Genomic DNA, 15,045 nt, shown 5'->3' on the forward strand with positions numbered 1-15,045 from the left:
TCTCACAGTGTAACTGTCTATCCTGAAACTTACTGTAGACCAGGCTGCCCTTAAACTCAGAGATCCACTTGCCTCTGCTTCCCTAGTGCTAGTGTTAAATGTGTTCACCACTTTACCTGGTAAGACCTCGTCTTTATACAGGCTCAAAAATCCTCTATTATCACATCATAGGCATCTTTTCAAGGCTTCTCATGCCACTCTTGCTCTTCTCCCTTCTCGAGCACCTGGGTCTCAAAAGCTGTTTGCATCATATTCCCTTTCAGAACCACTTACATGCTCAGTGTCCCTCACCATTTTATTCCTATATTTGTTTCGTATTTCAGCTTATTTCTCCAGATAAGACTTGGCCATGACATTTTCCAGACACACTCATTACATTCCCATATTCAATAACTCAAACAAGGACTGCTCCTCTTGTAGACACTCATGGTTTCCCTGTACTTTTCCTTCCCACTATTTATTAGATGACCATGTCTTTACATCCATAAAAGCAGACATTTTACTCCCATTATATCCTTAAAGCTTAAATACTGTGCTTCATACATGACACATTTCTTTGGCTTTGTATATAGATACAGACATTGTGTTTTGTTTCATTTTGGTTTTTGGAAACAGCGTTTCTGTGTGTCATAGACCTTGCTGTCCTGGAATTCAGACAGCTACCTGCATCTGCCTCCTGAGTACTGGGATTAAAGGCACGTACCACTACTGACTCAGACTTTGCTATTGTAGAAAAGATGCTTACCAAAAGAACTGTTTACAAAAGGAAGACAGGTGATTCTAAGGCTTAGGTTTAAACAGAACAATGATAAAAGGCACTTTGGGACTAGGGATGTCTCTGAAAGAACTTGCTTAGCAAGTACAAGGCCCTGGGTTCAATTTCCAACAAAGTAACTACAAAAACTAACTAAAAGTTCTACTTCAGCAAGGCATGGTACCATATGTATATAATCCCAGCATCTGGAAAGCTAAAGCAGGCAGGAGAATAGGAAAGTGAAGGCTTCCCTGGGAAACATAGCTTACAATAAAACAAAAACTCTGATTCAGGTAACTTTTTTAGGGGATTTCTCCACTTACTAATATTAAACCAAGAAAGCAACTGGATAATAGGAAGACAGAAGACGTTTTACTTCTCATTTGCTCCTAAAAGATACCTTGGAAAAGTTTTGTGTGATGTGCTTATCTATGGAGATATATTTACAGGTAAATACTTCTGCCAGGCAGTAGTGTGCACACCTTTAATTCTAGCGCTTTGGAGGCAAAAGCAGGAGGATCTCTAAATCAGGCCAGCCTGGTCTACAGAGCAAAATCCAAGACAGCCACGACTACACAGAGAAACCCTGTCTTGAAAAAACAAACAAAAAAGGTGGGCAGTGGTGGCGTATGCCTTTAATCCCAGCACTTGGGAGGCAAAGGTAGATGGATTTCTGAGTTCGAGGGCAGCTTGGTCTAGAGAGTTCCAGGACAGCCAGGGCTATGACAGAGAGACTCTGTCTTGAAAAACAAAACAAAAACAAAAGCAAAAAATCCCAACACCCGCATCTTCCTACTCACCCGCATCTTCCTACTCACCAATAAAAAGTTTTGATTAGAGAATCCTAAAACCAGCAGAATTGTTACAAAAGAACTCCCTGGGATCCTATTACTAGGTTAAACAACTATAGTACAACATGAGAATGTATTTATTCGAGGTAAGCCATTATGCATGGTCAAAACCTACAAATTCTAACTTGAACATCAAAACCAAGAGTTTGAGGAGACAAGGTATTTTAAGCTTTCTATAAAGGAGAGACAGAGACAGAGACAGGGAGAGAGAGAAAGAGAGAGAGAGAGAGAGAGAGAGAGAGAGAGAGAGAGAGAGAGATGTTTTAGGTATCCACAATTACACCAAAAGAGGAAGGAGAAACAAAAAAGAGGTGTGACGTGCTGAGGTTCTAAAATTTTCTAGGTGCTTTCAAGTATGCTACTTTTGAAGATGCTACTTTTCCAAATGATAATGTATATGAATGATAGCTTTATTATTGGACTTTAATATCAAAATAACTCTCATCTATTGTGACAAACTAACATCTTAGAAAAGCAAAAACTGCAGGGCATGGTGGCACCAGCACTTAGGAGACAGAGGCAGGTAAGTTTGAGGCCAGCTTGATATACAAAGAAAATCCCAGAACACTCAGGACCACAGAGAGAAACCATCTTGAAAAATCAAAAAGAAAAGTAAAAACCATGATGTGACTCACAATTCTTTTTTCTGCTCATAATTTCTTTTAACAAGTTTCTATAATTAATGTGTAAGACAACTGTAGATCTAAAGTATTAAAAACCATGGACTACCAATTTGTTTTGCATAGATTTAAATGTTAATGTTTTGTTTCTGCTTATATTTGCTATAAATTTTAAAAAAAAAAAATAGGCATTTACAGTAGATTTTGGTTTGTAGTACTGTGATATTCCTGTGAATCTAGAAAATCACCTTCAGTTTTGGGGAATTAAATGCACTGGGCATGGGAAGAAAGACACTAGTCTAACTCTGAAAACTGTGCTGAAGAACATCAAATCCCGCAAAAGACACTTGCAATGCTAAACAGACACAGCTCTATCAAAGTCAATGAGGTCTGTGAGGATGCAGAAAAGATGAATGGAAGAGAAATGCTCCTGTATTTATGATTAAAGACTTTAACTTTAATTAATATCATGAAACAGATCTGCATTATTCTAAAAACAAACTTGACAACAGTCCATATACTTTTACAGAACCAGCATTACATACTGACATCTAAGTTCCTCCCTATAACCCTGTAGTAAGTTAACAGTGGGACTACAGTAATCTATGAGGAGAAATGCACTGAAATAACAGTACTAGGGAGTTTGCGGGGCAGGAACATGAAAAATTGTTTCAAATTAGCTTAGTACCTCAGGAAACAACACTTGAGACAGTATTGTACAAATCTCGAAGGTTAAAAGACCAATTTACTGTAGAGCCAGGTGATCTCTGTGTTCCAGGTTAGCTTGGTCTACAAAATGAGTTCAAGGACAGCTAGGGCTGTTATGCAGAGAAACCCTGTGTCAGAAAAATTAACCAACCAACCAAACACCCAAAATTTGTCTTTCAAAATTATGGGCAAGTAGCTGGGGAGATGGCTTGACTAACATGTAGGCATGACGACTTGTTTCTAGAATTATAGCATCCTCATAGAAAGGCAGACACACACCAACACTGGAGTCTAGGTAATCCCTTGAAGCTCAATGGCCAGCCAGTGCTTATAATTTTGAGTGTATGTGGTGTAAGTGTGTATATATGACTTTGGATACTTAGGACCTGATCTAAGGACTTTCAAGAATTTTATATAGCCCAGGCAGGCATGGGGGCTCATGCCATTAACGTTAATCTCAGTTCTCAGGAAGCAGAGGCAAGTAAACCTATGTGACTTTAAGGCCAACCTGATCTACATGGTGCATTCTAGGCCACTTGGTATCATAGAGTGAGACCATCTCAAAAAACAAAAGACTTACACAGCTACAGTAATTAAGACATTGAAGAATTGGTGTCAAGTGGAAAAGAAAAAGGGATCATGTTTTCCACTTATTGGTTTATTATTTCTAAAATCTTTAAAGGACTAGAAGGCAAATTATGAAAGGTATAATAGTAAAGGTGCATGCCTTTAATCCCAGCACTCATAAGGTAGAGGCAGGCAGATCTCTGTGAGTTTGAGATCAGCCTGATCTACAAAGCAAGTTCCAGGACACAGAGAAATCCTGTCTCAAACCAACCAACCAACCACTCAATGAGAAAACTAAGCATGTTATCTATGTTTGCTAGTTTTATGTCAACTGGGCATAGTCATTTTAGCAGAAGAAACCTTGGTGGGAATTGTGATGCACACCTCTGCTCCTTTCAGGATACCCTTGGAGTTCAAGGCTAGCCTGGTTTACAGAGTGAGGTCTAGGACAGGCAGGGATACAGAAAGAAGCCTCAAAGACCAAAATAATAAAAAAGAGAACGTTAGCCCAGAAATTCCCAGGCCAGATTTGCCTGTAAGGCATTTACTTGATTAATGATGAATGTGAGAGGACCCAGGTCACTATAGATGATACCATCCATGCCCCTGGACTGGGGGTCCTTAGGAAAGCAGGTTGAGCAAACCTTGGGAGCAGTCCAGTAAAAAGCACTTCTCCATGGCTTCTGCTTCAGTTTCTGCCTTCAGGTTTCTTCCCTTCTTGACTTCCTGTTCTGACTTTCTTCAGTGATGGACTGTGATATGGAACTAAGCTGAAATAAACCCTATCTTTCCCAGTATGCTTTTGGTCATGGTGTTTTATCACAATACTAGAAACCCTAATTGGACAATCTCCTGTTTTGATTGGAAAGATAATGTATGGCATATGCCTTTCCTATACATGGAAGGCTAATTCAAGAGTCTTAAGTTTGTGGACAGACTAGATAAAATGCACAACACTTTCTCCTCCACAGACAAACAAAAAACTTTGAGAAAAAGAAAAAATACTGCCAACAATTTTTCTATTTACAATGTTTTTCTGAAGGGACAGCACTTGTCTAATATTCACAGAAATCTGTATTCAATCTCCAACACAGAAGTTATTGAGAGGTTTTTTTTTTTTTTTTTTTTGGTTTTTCAAGACAAGGTTTCCCTCTGTAACAGCCCTGGCTGTCCTGGACATCACTTTGTAGACCAAGTCGGCCTTGAACTCAGAATCCAGACCCATGCTCAGGTAAAAGTATGAGTATTTTACATATAAGAGATAAATAAAGGAAAGGAAAAATGAGATCCCTCTCTCTTATTTAAAGATAACTAATTACTTAGAGCAGTAGTTCTCAACCCATGGGTTCCAACTCCTTTGGGAGTCAAATAACCCTTTTACAGTGATCACCTAAGACCATGAAAAACAGGTATTAACATTACGATTCATAATAGCAGTACTATTACAGTTTTGAAGTAGCAACAAAAAATAATTTTATGGTTGGGGTAAGCACAAAGTGAGAAATTGTATTTAAGGGTCGCAGCATCAGGAAGGCTGAGAGCCACTGACTTAAGAGGAAATACAATACTGTGAAACACCTAATACAAAGTATGAGTTTTAGTTGCCACTTCTCCACAGGTGAGGTAGTAAGATTAAAACCAAGTGCCCATGTTAAAGAATTTGGATTTTAAAAAAACAGAAATTGGTAAGAGATAAACAATAATGACATATGTCCTATAAAATAGTTCCCAATATTAGAGGTGGTCATTCTTAAAGAATCTTGGCCAGAGATACTAAAGAAATTAATTCCTGACTCATATGTATACCTGGAGCAACTGATCCTAAGACTTTTTAAAAAAAAAACTGCCAGCAACCTTGTGGTGATCCCTAGGGAAACAATCACTCTAATTATCCCTCTTTCCTCGAGCATCATTGAGTGCACACTGACATTCTCTTACCTATGAGATTCTTGCTCTCCTTTCATTTTCTCTACTTTTGATAACATATCATCAACTTTAAATGTTTTCCTGGAAGAAACAGATAAACACAATAATCACTTCTCAACTAGGAAAAACACAAATTATACTGCAATAAACAAAGCAGAAATTTGATTTTGTTTATTTTAAAATAAACCAGATGACTAGCCATAAGAATGCACACGCTATTGAGACAATGTGTTATACAGTACAAGTAGCCATGCCTTCAAGCTCAACTGTGGTCACTGTTCATGAAACCTCCTGTAATTATCTCCCAGTCATGAAGAAGTCTCCTTACTCATGGCATTTCATTTACTTATTCTTAAAGTCCCCTACATGTAGAACCTCTCTAAAGTATTTTATTTCTACTACTAGACTGTAATTTCCTGAAGGTCAATGCTTACTTTTTGTTAAGACTTAGCAGGTATTTAAGCACCTATCAGGCTGAGCAAAACAAATGCAAAGTACGTATATTTTTGAAACATCCATTATCTTGGTTTGGTGTTTGGGTTTTTTTTTCCCTTGTTTTTTTTTTGGTTTTGGGGTTTTTTTTTTGGCTTTTTGAGACTGGTTTCTCTGTGTGGCCCTGGCTAACCTGGAACTCACTTTGTATACCAGGTTGATCTTGAACTGATGAGATCTCCCTGTCTCTGCCTCCCAGTGCTAGGATTAAAGGCATGTGCCACCATGCCCTGCTGGTCATAAAATACCCTCAAAGGTCACTGGCAGATTTTCAGTTAAACAACATTCCACAGCAAAAAAATTAAAACAAACAAACAACACCCTCAAAAAATAAACAATAATGATAGTTAGGACACATACCATTCAATCATAAAATTATATATTATACTTTAACTTTACACTTTGATTTTTGATAGAGGGTCTTGTTATATGTAATCTCAAGTTGGCCTCAAACACAAGGCAACCTTAGCCTCCTGACTACTGGGTTAACAGGCACACCCCACGACACCTGGCTAAATTGGCTTAAGAGAAAAAAATTTTCCACCACAAAAATAAAATAAATAAATAAATAAATAAAATATTCCAAAGTAATGAAAGATGAGTGGATTATAAAATATGCCTCATCTTGCTCCTCAAAGTGAGCTATATCCCAGAAATAAAATTACTGTTTCATATAATTTGTTAACTGGAAACATATTTCTTTTTACAGAGATATTACTTTCAAAATTAGAACTTGAAAAGTTCAATGCAATCCACACTCAGTTATAATTTGATAATACTTATGTGTAGATAATAAAATGCACAGAAGCCCTAGTCTTCAAAAAAAGCCTTAAAAAGTAAAAGCATCTCGAAAAACCTACATACATAAATAAATAAATAAATGCAAAAAACAGGCTCCTGACAAGTAGTCTACAATTCAATATCCTCCTTTCTGTGCCCTTCCAGATTTCATATTACAGATGTGTGCTGCTGTGCAGGGCCCAAGACTCAACTGCTCTACTAAAAGTATCTATAGGGAAGTGTTAATAAGAATATATTACAGTAGAATATTGAAAGAACACAATTGTCTATATTTTAGGTGAATAAAAAAACTACAATAAAGCCGGGCAGTGGTGGCGCACACCTTTAATCCCAGCACTTGGGAGGCAGAGGCAGGCGGATCTCTAAGTTCGAGAGTTCGAGGCTAGCCTGGTCTACAGAGTGAGTTCCAGGACAGCCAGGGCTACACAGAGAAACCCTGTCTCGAAAAAACCAAAAAACAAAACAAAACAAAAAAACTACAATAAAAAAACCCATCAATTTTAAAATTTTATCACAAAGCACAGTAAGTAGCAGTTTAGAAAAAGGAATCTATTTTCAATCTACAAATAAGAGAGAAGAAAAAAAACTGAAAGACTCTTAGACTGATTACAAAGAACTGCTCAGTATAAATATTGAAGATTTTTAAAAATTCCTTTAGTACTTAACTTTAACCACTTAACTTAAAATACTTAAAGAATAGTAACAGGGTTTCGGGGCTGGAGAGATGGTTCAAAGATTAAGAGCACTGACTGCTCTTCTGAAGGATCCAGGTTCAATTCCCAGGACCCACATGACAGTTGACATGTCTCACCCACATGTACCTCTGTAACTCTCACACAGACATACATACAGGCCAAACACCAAATGCACATACAAAACAAACAAACAAAAAAATGGTAATTTTTTGATAACCAAGAAAAAAAAAATTAATTCTGTCTTCAGGAAGAAAGGTTAGACTCAAAAACTGTTTCTTCCAATGTTGAGTTTCATTTAGGACAAAGTAAAACTGAACATTCTGGAAGTGCTAGAACTGAACAGTAGCAACCATTTGAAATACTTAAGATCATAAGGGCAATCTAGCCTTCTGTAGGGAAAAAGAAAGCAACTACAGAAAAACAGCACCTCCCCCACACCAAGCACTTCTTTAGAAGAGCAATACCTTATCACAGCTGACAGCAACAAATGAAATAAACAGTAACCATACAGTCACCAAAAAGTAAAATGCTTAAAATTACAAGCTTGACAGGAAGAAGGGACTGGAAGGATTTAAAATAACTTAAAAAGATACAAAGTAAGATTCAATAAAAAGCTCTTTCTTGAGTCAGGTGTGTGTAGCTAAATACCTGTAATCAAGAGTACCCAGGAACCTGAGGCAGGAGGATTACAACTTCCAGCCCAGCTTGGGATTCACTGTGAAATCCTTTCTCATAAATAAATAAATAAATATCTACTAAACAAAAGTGTTCTCATCTTGTGTGTGTGTTCTCATCTTTAACCCTACTGTATTATAGTAGGGTAAGCCTATAGTATTTGAATACTTCTATGAAGACTAAAGTAAGAATTTAACAAATACACCAGAATTAATATTATAACCAATGGTATGACTTCAAAAAGAGTAGCATGAGGGTTAAGGATATAGCTAAATGGTAATAGCTAAGTGTCTAGCATGCCTAAAACCCTGAATTCATTTCCCAACAGTGCCTTTTCCCATAAAATACTTTTATACTAATAATATATATATTATATACACACACATATATATAATAGTAAAAACTGAGTTCCAAAAAAATCATGAAAAAGCATCACTGTGGAAGACATACCTTAAAAGTCACTAACTGCAAAGACCACTTATCTAAAGGTCTTAGACTTAAGTCTTGAAGTAAGCTATAACAAGAGAAATAATCCCTATGTATTTTTGTAAGGAAATAATCTAAATGAGATTTAAATGTTCCTAGACTAGCAAATTTGCTTCAAAAGCCCCCAAAGACAATTTTACAAATCCAAGGGGCAATAACCAGAAAAGCAGTTTCTATTACCCAAAGTTTGCATTATTTTTGACATAGTCTCATTATATAGCCTTGGCTGTCTTGGAACTCAACATGTAGATCAGAGAGTAGCCTTGAACTCAGAGACCCACCTGCCACTGCTAAATGAAAGTCACCTGCCACCATGCCCAACTCAACCAAACTTTTTATACTGTCTTTATTGGCATATATCTAACAAGGAGACAAATAGTCTAATAAGCAAGCACGTTATGAAAATGACAACTTTTAAAATGTGTTCTTTTCTTTATCTATTTACTTATCTATTCATAAATTAATCAAAATTTAGCTTTTAAAAAGTTTATCATTTTTAAAATCAAAATCAGGTCATATTCTAGAATAACTAACTATCTTAAAAAAAGCTTGAGTTCACAAAGTTCTACGGAATGAATCAAGAGTAAACTAACTACAGACCACAAGTCAAATCTGGCTTACTGTTCGTGTATAACCCACAAGCCAAGAATGGTCTTTGAAGATAAAGGTGAGTATCTAGCCAATCTGAAGATAGAAACTGTGAATCCCTATTAAGTAAACTATTCTCTACTCCCACCCCAAAACAAAAAGGATTCTACATTTCTCTCCAGTAGGCTCATATTAAAAAATACTGTACTTTGTAGTCTTGTGTATTGAATTTCATCAATAAAATATCTATAGACATTTTCTCTTTATATGAAGTAACTCAATAATAGTCTTGATTTTGTCTTTTAGCCACAAGACCCTAAAATGTTTACTACTCCTTTAACAGAGAAGGTTTGAGCACAGATCAAATAATGTAGTAGACAGGCATAAAGCAGACAATCTAATTCTGTTGTCTAATTTGTTATCTTCTTCCTAGTTATTTGGGTGCTTAGCGACTTTCATCTATTAAATGAAATTAATTTATCTTACTCACAGGCCCCTCAATTGCCAGAAGACAGTCTTATATTTCAAATCTTCATAATAAACTATGATGCCCATACTCTAGAAATCTGATGCCTACCTAGTAACCAATATTCTCCTAAGCAGTTTAGTTTAAAAATGTATTGAATACATTTTGAAATAGCTTAATATTGTATTAAATCAAAACTATAAGACAGACATGGTGGTTCACACCAATAACCGTAGAAGCTGTGAGGTAGGGAGGTGTGCTGAAGCAGACCAGTCACAAGTTATGGGCTGGTCTAGGTTATACAGTGAGTTATCAAGCCTGCTAAGTCTACCTAGCAAGAAGACTTTTAACTCAACAGATAAGCAATAAAATTGTATTGATACCAAAAGTTTAAGGGAAGGCATCTGCTTTCTATTTAAAGTTGTTCACTCTGACATGCTCAGTAAGTAAACCCTGCACATACATCAAGAAACTTGTCTTCCCTATTACTTTTGAGTAAGTATTAAACATCATACAGGAAAAGTTCATTCAGTAAAAAAATTTCTGTATAGCACCACTAGCCCCTGCTTTAAGACCAGATGATCAAAACATCTTACTTTTAAAGATCCAGTTCTGCCAGGCAGTGGTGGCGTACGCCTTTAATCCCAAGCACTTGGGAGGCAGAGGCAGGCGGATTTCTGAGTTCGAGGCTAGCCTGGTCTACAGAGTGAGTTCCAGGACAGCCAGGGCTACACAGAGAAACCCTGTCTCGAAAAACCAAAAAAAAAAAAAAAAACAAAAAAAAAAAAAAAAAAAAAAGATCCTTCTATTAACTTCAAAAGTATCAAAGATACACACCTTAGACCTTTTAGAAATCATTTAAGTCCTAGAAAAGCAACCAAACGTATAATAACTAATAAGACAGGGTCAAAAATGAGTCAGTAAAAATCACTTCACTAAATACTCTAATAGAAACTAGTGATAAACTAGAATTACAAAAAAGATACTTTTAAAATTTTAAACAAATTGATCTTTCAATTTTCCTAATATGTGATCAGAACTTTAAGACAAAGCTTTAAAGTGCATTTTACTGAGCTGTTCTTCCCCGACTCTAAGACAGAACTTTCTAATAGTTTGATCAGCTTGAAGTAAGATTGATAAAACGTACCTTTTGATGTTTGTTCGGGAGTTTCGATGAGACATGTAAGTAAGAGTTCTGTGCAAAAATATTGGCTATAAAAAATTAAAAATATTAAAATTATAAATGAAATTATAAGAATGAAATAATATTGGCGAATTTTATTGACTACTTACTGCTATAAGATTTCGAGTTCGAAGAAATCTATAGATCTGTGTTGGTTCTAGGTAACAGAAAACAAAATCCAAATATTATTTAAATGTACTTTTTAATGAACTTGTCAATAAATTGTCAACCCAGCCCACGACAACCCACACCCTAGCCAATATAAAGCAATCTCCCATTATAGAAGTAGTTTACTACATATTTATATCTAGAAGGTAAGTTAAGCACAAAAGGTCATTCGGTCTAAGACATATACTCACAAAATCCTCTTCTCCCGCCCCCCCCCAACCCTCTCTCCCTGGATGTAAAACCTAAGGATCTCTACACTGTCACTAACCCTTTCTACTAAGGTAGCCGCCATTAGTGAGCAAAAGCAAAGAGCAATAAAAGTACCGTGAGATAGCTCTACTCCACAGAAACATATTAATGCCAAACACGATGAAAATTTCACTTTAGTTGGCCATTAAAAAAACTTGTAGTTTTAGGAAAAATTAAACTCTTTATAAACAGTCTAAAACAGATGATCAAAATCAGTATTGTAAAATTCTCTATATCTTAAACTCATAATTAAGAGCTTCCAAAAACAATTTTTCCCCATAACAATCTTTTTAATGCTTAAAATTTAAATTATCATAAAGGACTTAAGTTAAAGTTGAAATACATCTTCATACTCCCCCCCCATTCCAGTAATATTAACTAACAACCAGAATCACATTTCTTTAAGGAGCACTAATCTAATTATGAATTCTTAGATTAATTATTAAGAACTTAACATCCAGAAACTGAATTCAATATTAGGGGAAAAAAGATTTAACTCTTACTAGTAAATGATTTCTTGCAGGTGGACTCATCTGAAAGCTAGTAGTTAAAACCTTCCTAGAGAATTGGTTTTCTCATAACATTTAGAAAGTTTTAAATTTCCACTTCATCTTCAATTTAGTTTTAGTTTCAAATTAAAGTAAAAGGAGATGTTTTAGAAGAGGTATAAACGAGTGTATTTATTCTTATTACTGTCCTTCAGTTCTGTTTATATTTAAAAGCTTTTCAGATTTTTGTAAAAGTATATTAAGCAAAAGAATAACGATCTCTGAAGCAGGATCAACTATTTGTTTCAATATTAAAAAACGAGATGATTTGTATTAAATTCCAGTAAGAATTTCATGAAGCACTAATGAAAATGAAGGAAGAGTATTAAAACAATGTAAAACGTCTTTCCAAGCACAGCTGATACCAAGCCCATAACATATGCCACGGTAATATTGGAAATAAAGAGATTCAACGGTAAAGCTGAGTTAATTCAAGTTGCCGTAAAATACTCAGCTACAAACTGCCAAATTCCACTATCTACACAAAAAAGTAGTAAAACAATCGGGATATAATATCCATTAAGTAACAATTTTATTTATAGTCATAATGTTTATAAATTCTATTGTTTGTTTCCAGACACTGTGTGCTCCCCTTTCCAAATAAGTCAGTTTCTCCCTCCACGAATCTTTTAAAACGGAAAACTGAGATTTAAAAAAAAAAATGTTCTGGAACTAAGACACAACTCCAAGGTTGTCCTCGGAGAGGACGATTGCCCATTCTGTCTCTCTCAGTCTACGTATCCATAAAATGGGCGGAGAGGTTTGAAAGGCTTAAAGGTTTCAAATGGTGCGTGTTAACACGCAGCCCAAGTGGGTGCGAAGGCATTTCAGACCAATGACAATTGCTTCTGCTTTACCACACTCATCTCCGCACAGGATGTATCTTGTCCCCCGAAACCTACAACTAGAACCCCGGTACTTGTAGAGTAGGGAAGGCATGAAAGAAATCATGAACTCGTTTCGGGATCTGTCTGCGCTCAGTTCAACCGTCACGTCCTCACCTACAAGGCTGCTCTGAACCTGGGGGGCCCGGGGCGAACCTTCCGGAGTCAGGGACCTGCTCGGGACCCCAGGAGCCGGGACGTTCCCCCTCCAGTCCTCCCTCCACTCCCAAACCAAGTGGACTCTCCGAGAATCCGGCGGAGTGCCCCGTGCCCCGAACGCCGGAGAGGGGCACTCCTGCCCTCGAAGCCTCACACACTCACTCTCAAAGGCCTGGAGGAAAAGCTCGTGGTCAGCCTGGACGTGCTCCATTTTCGGCTTCTTCACCGGTAACACCGCGGCCCCCGCCGCCGCCGCCGCCGAGGAGGAGGAGGAGGCCGAGTAACTGCCGCCGCCTCCACAGCCCCCGCCGCCGGATTTGCCGCCCGAAGCCGCCGCCGCCACCGCCGCTGCCGAACCCCCGAAGCCGCCTCCCCCGGACCCCGCGCTGGGCCCCGAGCCGCCCCCTCCCCCACCGCCGTGCTTCTGAGGCGCCATCGCGGTTCCTGCCTCCTCCCCCCCGCCAGCTACCCGCCGGGCGGCCCCGGAGAGTGAACGCCTGCTACACCAACCGCTCGCCCCAGCAGGCTCCGGCGGACCGAGGGGGGAAGGAGGAGAGAGGGGAGGAGAGGGGAAGGGAAGGGAGGAGGAGAGGAGGGAAGGAGGGAGGAAAAAAAAAAAGTGTCTCCTCCGAGCCCCGCTCCGCTTCGGAGGCCGCTCACCCTACCCTGGCCTCGCTCCGCCTACTTCCCCGCCCGGAGCTCTGATTGGCCAGCGGGAGCGCGCGCCGCCCGGCCGCCCAGCCCGTTGGTCCGCAGATTCCCCCGTCAGTCACGCGGAGGCGCTTCTCGCGGAGGCGCGGCTTGGTTGGCCCGTGCGCGCTGCCGATCGCGGGCCCGGCCGCCTCTTTGAACTGAATTCGCGGGAAAATTAGGGGTCGGAGCGGCCTTCCTGCTGGTCCCGGTGCATTGTGGGCAGAGGGGGACCAGTGAGCGGATTAGAGAGCCGTTTCTCGCCTTGAGAGCTTCGTCTGTCGCCGCCCCCAGGGGGGTAGAAGACCCCCTGAAGAGAGGCGGGTGTCTGAGAAACTGAGGGCGAAGGGGCCTTTGAAAGGAACTGAGATCCTCCGCGGATCCCCAGACTGTGTGGTCTCAGGAAGTGACCTGCCCGGGGCTTGATGTGTGCTTACAGTCTCATCGCAACGGAGGCAGGAGGAGATCGGGTCCCCTGGCAACCACGTGCCCCAAGTCACCCGTGTCCGAAATCCCCTAGCGCAGTCACAGGGTTGTCGGACGTGAATGGGCTCGCCACGAAAAGGAGCGATCTATTTTGTGGTGGGCATTTCTCAGAAATAGGAGATTTGGTTTTGTTTTGTTAAGTACTGTGAGGTTTCAGGATTCTTTGGAATTAAAGTTGTGGCTTCTCCGTGTGAGCAAAGTAAATATTTTCTCCGAGACAAATAGGTGATTCGAAGTAGGAACACTTCTTGAGATGCTATTCATTGTACTGCCAAAAGCTTGTGAGGGACTCTGTTTTGAGTGTCTTGCTTAAGATGAATAACCAAACCCGACTAAGTCTGTTGGTACAAATTGGCTTACTCTGAACGATTTGGATTTCAACTTAGACAAAATAACTAGCCTATATTTTAACTTTTTAAAAATGTTTTTATGCTGGGTGGTGATGGCTCATACCTTTAATCGCAGCACTCTGGAGGCAGAGGCAGGTGGATCTCTGTGAATTGGGAGGCCAGCCTGTTCTACAGAGTGAGTTCCAAGACAGCCAGGGCTACACAGAGAAACCCTGTCTCAAAAAAAAAAAAAAAAAAATTAGTAAAAATAATTAGGGACTGAAGACTATTAATAATAATAGTTAGGCTCTGGGGTTGGGAGTAGTGACTGTTCTTTCAGTGGACATAGGTTTGATTCCCAGCAACTCAATGGCAGCTCACAACTGTAATTACAGTTTCAAAGGATCTGACAATCTCACACAGAAATAAATGCAAGCAAAACACCAATGCACATAAAATAAAAATAAGTCATTAAAAAAATGTATGTGTGAGTGTGCCTTCATGTAAGTCTACACCACAGTTGTATGCTGCTGCCCTTGCAGGCCAAAAGAGGGTGTCAGGGCCCTGGAACTGGAGTCACAGGTGGTTGTGAGTCTTAGGGTGGGTGCTAAGAAACAAATCGAGGTCTCTGAGAGAGCAACCAGTGCTCTCAACTGCAGAGCTCCATGCCCAACCCCTCCCTATATTTTATATTCAGAAGAAACATTAGAATGCTCTCTC

General features: G+C 39.1%; 1 protein-coding gene across 2 annotated transcripts in view; it reads right to left on the reverse strand.

Moving 5' to 3' along the window:
- The window catches only part of Suz12 (SUZ12 polycomb repressive complex 2 subunit), a 44,278-nt gene extending 30,806 nt beyond the window's left edge, over window positions 1-13,472 (reverse strand). The window contains exons 1-4 of one of the 2 annotated variants that reach the window (XM_028759317.1): window positions 12,983-13,463; window positions 10,923-10,969; window positions 10,777-10,841; window positions 5,439-5,507 (exon numbers count right to left, since the gene is read on the reverse strand). In XM_028759317.1, coding sequence (XP_028615150.1) covers window positions 5,439-5,507; window positions 10,777-10,841; window positions 10,923-10,969; window positions 12,983-13,256 — 455 coding nt within the window. In that variant the 5' untranslated portion in view covers window positions 13,257-13,463. Of the gene's footprint in view, window positions 1-5,438; window positions 5,508-10,776; window positions 10,842-10,922; window positions 10,970-12,982 lie in introns of both variants that reach the window. The other variant, XM_028759319.1, reaches the window with a different exon arrangement.
- Window positions 13,473-15,045: the final 1,573 nt, after the last annotated feature.

This window comes from Grammomys surdaster, unplaced genomic scaffold, assembly GCF_004785775.1.
Source record: "Grammomys surdaster isolate TR1022 unplaced genomic scaffold, NIH_TR_1.0 126278, whole genome shotgun sequence".
Lineage (NCBI taxonomy): Eukaryota > Metazoa > Chordata > Mammalia > Rodentia > Muridae > Grammomys > Grammomys surdaster.